General features: G+C 49.1%; 1 protein-coding gene across 1 annotated transcript; it reads left to right on the top strand.

The window, feature by feature from the left end:
- Positions 1–2,667: 2,667 nt before the first annotated feature.
- Positions 2,668–4,002, top strand: LOC123430875 (26S proteasome regulatory subunit 6B homolog). Its single transcript, XM_045114709.1, has one exon. The coding sequence runs from the start codon at positions 2,668–2,670 to the stop codon at positions 4,000–4,002; it is 1,335 nt and encodes a 444-aa protein (XP_044970644.1).
- Positions 4,003–6,704: the final 2,702 nt, after the last annotated feature.

Here is a 6,704-nt window from a genome sequence, read left to right as displayed (position 1 = left end):
CAAGGAGAAGTCCTCAATCCTGTTTAGTAAGAATACTAAGAATACAACAAAACAAGAGGTGTTGACTATTCTTGGGCTGAATTCAGAGGCGCATGGAGGAAAATATCTTGGTCTTCCCACATACATTGGCCGTAACAAGCTACAGTGCTTCGAATATTTGAAAGATAGAATTTGGAAAAGAATACAAGGCTGGAAGGAGAAATGTTTATCCTATGCTGGAAAAGATATTCTTATTAAGGCAGTGGCACAGGCAATACCCACCTACGCAATGGCGTGTTTTGATCTCACCAAAAGCCTGTGTGATAGTATTAGCCAACTCATCTGTAAGTACTGGTGGTCTCAAAATGATAGGGACAGGGCAATGCATTGGGTCTCTTGGGACAAAATGATGAAACACAAAGAGGATGGTGGGCTTGGTTTTCGAGATTTGCATGCCTTTAATATGGCTATGCTAGCCAAACAGGGATGGCGGATCATCCAAACTCCAGACTCCTTGTGTGCTAGGGTACTGCGTGCGCTATATTTCCCACATGGGGATGTGTTACACGCTCAACCGATCAGAGGCATGAGCTATGTTTGGAGAAGTATCCTGCAAGGAATCCAACTTTTGAAGGAAGGTATGATCTGACGAGTTGGCGATGGCACAAAGATACATGTGTGGGATGATCCATGGATCCCTAGAGGGATTACAAGACGGCCACAAACTCCTACTAATGGCCAGGATATTACTACAGTGAGCGATCTTATTGATCCGGTGACATCGCAATGGAACACTACTCTTATACACCAGATTTTCTGGCCAGAAGATGCTGCTGTTATCCTAACTATCCCTATATGCCAAGATGCGGAAGATTTTGTTGCCTGGCACTATGATTCAAAGGGACTTTTCTCTGTCCGATCAGCCTATCGGGTTCGGATGATCAATGATGCGTTGAAGCTGACTAGAGTGGTGGGCATGGCCTCGGATGGCAATAGCTGGGCTAATGAAACTTGGAAAAATGTTTGGCGGCTGCATTGTCCACCGAAAGTACATCATTTTCTATGGAGATTTGGTCACAATAGCCATCCGTTGAATACAAATATTCAGAGAAGAGGAGTTGAATTGGACACTGCCTGTGTGGTCTGCAAACGTCAGTTTGAAGATGGGGGCCATCTTTTCTTCCGGTGCAAAGGTGTGAAAAAACTATGGACAATTATGCAGCTTGATAATGTCAGAGATGAACTGATGTCTTGCCATGGACCTCTCCGAGTACTCCAGAGGATTATGCAGTTGCCCTATGATCAGAAGATGAAAACTGTAGCTTTATTGTGGTGTTGGTGGTCGGAGAGGAACAAGGAAAACCATAATCAGAAAAGGTTAGCTGATGGAGAGTTTCAATTCCTTGTCACCCGACACATAAATGAATGGGTTCAATTTTATAAACCGAAACCTGTCCAGAAGGTGTGTACTGCCAGGCGCTGGATCCCACCTTCAGAAAATTTTGTCAAGCTGAACACTGACGGTGCGTTCATGGAACAGTCTCACTCTGGTGGCTGGGGTGCCATTGCGCGTGATTATATGGGAGAAATCGTTTTTGCTGCCGCTGGAAGTGCACAACATTTGTCTGATGCTCTACATGCAGAAACCATGGCATTACAGAACGGTCTTCGTATAGCTGACCAAATGGGTATTGGCCGGGTGATTATCTCTACTGACAGCCAAGTTCTAAAGAGTGCTCTTGAATGTTCAGGCTTGGACCATTCTCGCCTGGGACAACTTTTTCTTGATATCAAGTATCAACTGGCCATGGAGTTTATTGACTACAAAGTTGAATTCTGCCCGAGGCAATGTAACAAGCCTGCTCATGTTTTAGCTGCGTTGGGTAAGGGAATGGACCAGAACAACCAATCTTTGTGGTTGTCAGGGTCCCAGTTGATGTATCTTGTCTTGTGGCCGGCGATCTAGCCGTGTCCTAATGGAATGCATGCGTTCCTTTAAAAAAAAAAAAAAAAAAAAAAAAGAACGGCGTCTACCTTGCCACCTTTGTTAACGCAGGCTTAAGCGGTACCACACCTTGACGCCGGTGTTCGCCGCCGCCGCCGGGCACTCGAGGGGACGCAAAAAGGTCGACACGTTGCCAGGCGACCGGCGGTCTCCGTCGGGGCAGAATTCGATGCTCCAGTCGTAGCCGCTGACGTTGAAGATGGTGGAGCTGACGCACTCGTCGGCGCCCATGCCCTCGAGCAGCGCGTAGTTCTTGACGACGAACTCGTGCGCCCCTCAGGTGGCCTCCGTCGTGCACACCGACGACGTCACGCGTACCGGCGAGCGCTCTGCCCAGCAGTAAGAGTAGAAGTTCCCCATTACTGGCAAATTCTCCGTCTGGACTTGGACTACCCTGGATCAATCTCTCGGATGGTATGAAGGTTTGACGATAGAGAATTGTCTGTTCCCCTGATGGAAATTAGCTAAGGGGGGTGCCCAGTCGGAGTAACCCAAAATCTGAAAAATAACTGAATTCAAGTTCTTGTTAGCTTCGGACTGGACTTAAGTAGGTGCCGACTCGGTCGGAGTAGAAGGAGCATGCCATCTCGGACTGACGCAGGGTCTTCTTATTTCCATCCACCGTGTAAGCCAGCGACGTGCAGATTTTATTTCCACAGACCCATCGCATAGTACGTACGGCGATGGCCGCGTCAGCCAAATCGCTTCAGCTGCCACCGTCGGACCTCGCCGTGCAGCAGGACCACTATCTCTGCCCCGGCGACGTTGGCCGTGGTGATTCGGCGGAACTGCCGTTGCCTTCGCGATCGTTGATGCCCGGCGAGGTGGGCGAGAACGCGGACCTGTTCAGGCAGTTCATGGCCCTGGACAAGGAGCTCTCCATGCTGGAGTGCGAGGAGGAGGACCTACGGGTCGAGATCGCCAACCTGCTGTCCGTGGTTCGCCTCATGGAGGCAGTGCACGATTCCCACTACGAGACCAAGTGCGGCGGCGCCCTCATCGTCGGCCGCGTCGTCGAGGTGCTTGACGAGGGGCGCCACGCCGTCGTGACCACTAGCGTCAGGCCCTTCGCCTTCTGCGTGCCCGTCCTCGGCGACGTGGACCGCGCGCTCCTCAAGCCATCGGCGAACGTCGCCCTGTCCAGGTCGACCCTCGCGGTCGTCCAAGTGCTGCCGGCGGACTCCGGCTGGACTGTGCCCCTCGTCAAGGCCACCGAGAGGCCGAGCGTCACCTACGCGGACGTGGTCGGGTGCGACGAGCAGAAGCGGGAGCTCCTCGAGGCCGTCGAGCTTCCGCTGACGCACCCGGAGCTGTTCGCCCGCGCCGGCCTTGATGCGCCGCGCGGCGTGCTCCTGCACGGCCCCCCGGGCACCGGCAAGACCATGCTGGCCAAAGCCGTCGCGCATCACACCTCGGCGGCATTCATCCGCGTGAGCGGCTCGGAGTTCGTGAACACGCACTCGGGCGAGGGGCCCAGGATGGTGCGCGAGGTGTTCCAGGCCGCCCGGGAGAACGCGCCGGCCATCATCTTCTTCGACGAGGTGGACGCCATCGCGGCGGCCCGGACCGACTCCGACGACGCCTCGGCCGCCGACCGCGAGGTGTACCGGGTGCTGCTGGAGCTCCTCGCACAGATGGACGGCTTCGACCAGTGCCCCGACGTGCGGGTGATCATGGCGACCAACCGCCCCGAAGCGCTGGACTCGGCGCTGCTGCGGCCGGGGCGGGTGGACCGCCGGGTGGAGTTCCCGCTGCCGGGGAGGGCGCAGAAGCGGCGGCTGTTCCAGGCGTGCACGGCGAAGATGAGCCTGGACGGCGGCGTCGACCTGGAGGACCTGGTGGCCCGGCACGAGGAGATGAGCGCCGCGGACATCGACGCCGTGTGCCGCGAGGCTGGCATGCGGGCCGTGCGCGACCGCCGGTGCGTGGTGACGCGCGAGGACTTCGAGGAGGGGTACCACGCCGTCGCCAAGCATATCGACCGCGGCGCTGACCAGTTCGCGTTCTACAGCTTATAGTAAAAACCTGCTCGCTCGTGCTCAGTTTTGTTCAGCTTCTGAGATCAAACGGGAATCATGCATTCACGTTTCCATCTGTTGAGCTTTAGAAATGCTTGCTCCCTAGGTTGAGCGTTGGATTATACTCCCTCCGTCCTAAAATAACTGTCTCAAGCTTAATACAATTTTGTACTAGAGCTAATACAAAGTTGAGACACTTATTTTGAGACGGAGGGAGTACTCCGTTTTACTCCCCGCGTGTATTAGATTTGTTTCATTGTAAGACCTATTACTAATAAAATATTCATATTTATGTATTGCTTGATGATTTCTTCTTGTGATCATATCCTCATGTGTGTGAGTAATCCGGTAAGGCAATGAGTTGAGCCATAGTCTTTTAACCCGATGTATTTGTATGAGGTGTTGATTGAATGACTTTGAATAATTATAATTAAAGCCATGCGTGTGTCCTATTGTAATCGAGTTGACTCTTATCTCTTTCTCATTCTACGACCCTACAGGTATCTAGGATCCCGAAGTTCGATCGATGAGGGGGTTAGGAGCAAAGAGGACGCGGAACAATATTTCAAACAACACTAACACAAAGATTTAGTATGGCAGCGGAAAGCCAATCTTGTGGGATTCATAAGGTGCATCTTTGGGGTTCCAGTGGAGGAGAGGGAGCTTGTATGAGGTGTTAATTGAATGACTTTGAATAATTATAACTAAAGCCATGCATGTGTCCTATTGTAACCGAGTTGACTCTTATCTCTTTCTCATTCTACGACCCTACATGTATCTAGGATCCCGGAGTTCGATCGATGAGGGGGTTAGGAGCAAAGAGGACGCGGAACAATATTCCAAACAACACTGACATAAAGATTTAGTATGACAGTGAAAAGCCAATCTTTGGGGATTCATGAGGTGCATCTTTGGGGTTCCAGTGGAGGGGAGGGAGCCGAATATGAGGCTTGGGAGGGGGGAGAGAGAGAGAGAGAGAGAGAGAGAGAGAGAGAGAGAGAGAGAGAGAGAGAGAGAGAGAGGGAGGGAGGGAGGGAGGGAGAGGGAGAGGGAGAGGGAGAGGGAGAGGGAGGAGCTTCAAATTAATTTGAGGAAAACTTCACTTGCACCAATCTAATATAGAAGAGCTTCTTCATCGTGCTCTCAGTCTCATTGGGCCTTGATTGTTGGTCACGTTCGGTATGGGTTAGGGATTATCACATTTGTGTCCTCTAGTCAATTATGTCCTTCTAATATTTTCGATCATAGTTTTTCTTCTAAACGAGACCAACATCTTCTAACGGAGGATAGTGTTTGGCAAACCATGTAGCGCGACAAGTATATATGCCAAAAGACGGTGTCTCGGGCATTTTGGAAACGTCACAACTCGCAATTTTGGTCTGCCCTAATGGCTGCAAAGAAACTTCTTTTTCGCTTTGGGTCTTTCGCAATAAATGACCGGTTGGAGATTCGTTTTTGGGTAGACATCTCACTAGGCAATGCCAGTCCCCAGCACAATATCCTACCTTGTCCTAGATTGCTTGCAATTGGGCATGTGCTCATTTCGTCGCTGCCCAATATTTGGTTCAAGTGGGATTTGATTAGCCCCGACATGTCTCATGCATAATCTTTTATCCTGGTTGTATTCAATTAACCTAACACAAGGCCTAGATTTGTTTCGTTGGAACTTTACTATATATATCAAGGTCTTTCACTGTATACTCTATGTACCATGCCTTTTACATTCCGAGGTACCAAATAAGTAATAAGAAGAAAATTGGAAGTCCAAGATTCCATTAAAAGTGAAAATCTTCATGTGGTATCTTTGCAGGGGAGTTGTGTTAATGAAAGACAACCTCACACGACCAACTAGCAAGGGAGTAAGAAGTGTTCTAGTTGCACGTCTGACGAAACAATCAAACACCTCTTTTTTCAATGTAATTTTTCATGTTATACATGGTCAATCATTCAAATAGGATCAAATTTGTATCCGACCACAAGTGTTCTAAATATTTTTGGACATTGATTGGACGATATTCCAATTAGGTTCAAGAAGCTATTAAGGGTGTGCGTGTATGCCTTAATTTGATCACTTTGGCTATGTAGAAATGATTTTGGTTTTTAATGAAAAAAATGCTTCATCTCAGCAAGTTATTTTCTTGTGCACACACTCACGTATTACATGGTCGATGCTAGAACGAAAGGAGTATCGATCGATTTTCAAGACGATGTGTACGCGATTGGAGTACGTGGCTATAGAGGGGTTTTTTTAACATGAATGGCAACATAACTTACGAATTGATCCACCACCTCTTTCGAGAAAGGCATACTGCACTAATGCTACACCTATGAAATTATACGTAAACCACTTACGAAAAGGAAGCCTCCTTTCCTAATCCCCATTAACCCTTCAGGGGGGGGGGGGGGGGGGGGCTGTGCAATCCAATCAAACAACCCCACATCATCATCTACGTAAATTTCGTAATAAATTTCACGTAATTCTATCAAAGCCCGACATAATGTTGGTCTGTAGGACTCTACTATTGTCGATTTATCAGTTTTGTTTCATGCATTTTTGCCAGACTTTTGAATTTGACTCTGTGCCTCCTAGTTATGTATAGACCGAATGTTACTCGTAATGATTTTTATCTGTTTGATACTATATTTTAAGATAATAGCATCATCCTATATCTAAAAAGGATTATTTTTTGCACAAATACACA

Source organism: Hordeum vulgare, chromosome 2H (genome assembly GCF_904849725.1).
Source record: "Hordeum vulgare subsp. vulgare chromosome 2H, MorexV3_pseudomolecules_assembly, whole genome shotgun sequence".
Lineage (NCBI taxonomy): Eukaryota > Viridiplantae > Streptophyta > Magnoliopsida > Poales > Poaceae > Hordeum > Hordeum vulgare.
This window is presented reverse-complemented; position numbering and strand designations above follow the sequence as displayed.

Excerpts from the sequence above, each read along its gene's own strand:
- LOC123430875 (XM_045114709.1), top strand. The coding sequence starts at position 2,668 with ATGGCCGCGTCAGCCAAATCGCTTCAGCTGCCACCGTCGGACCTCGCC.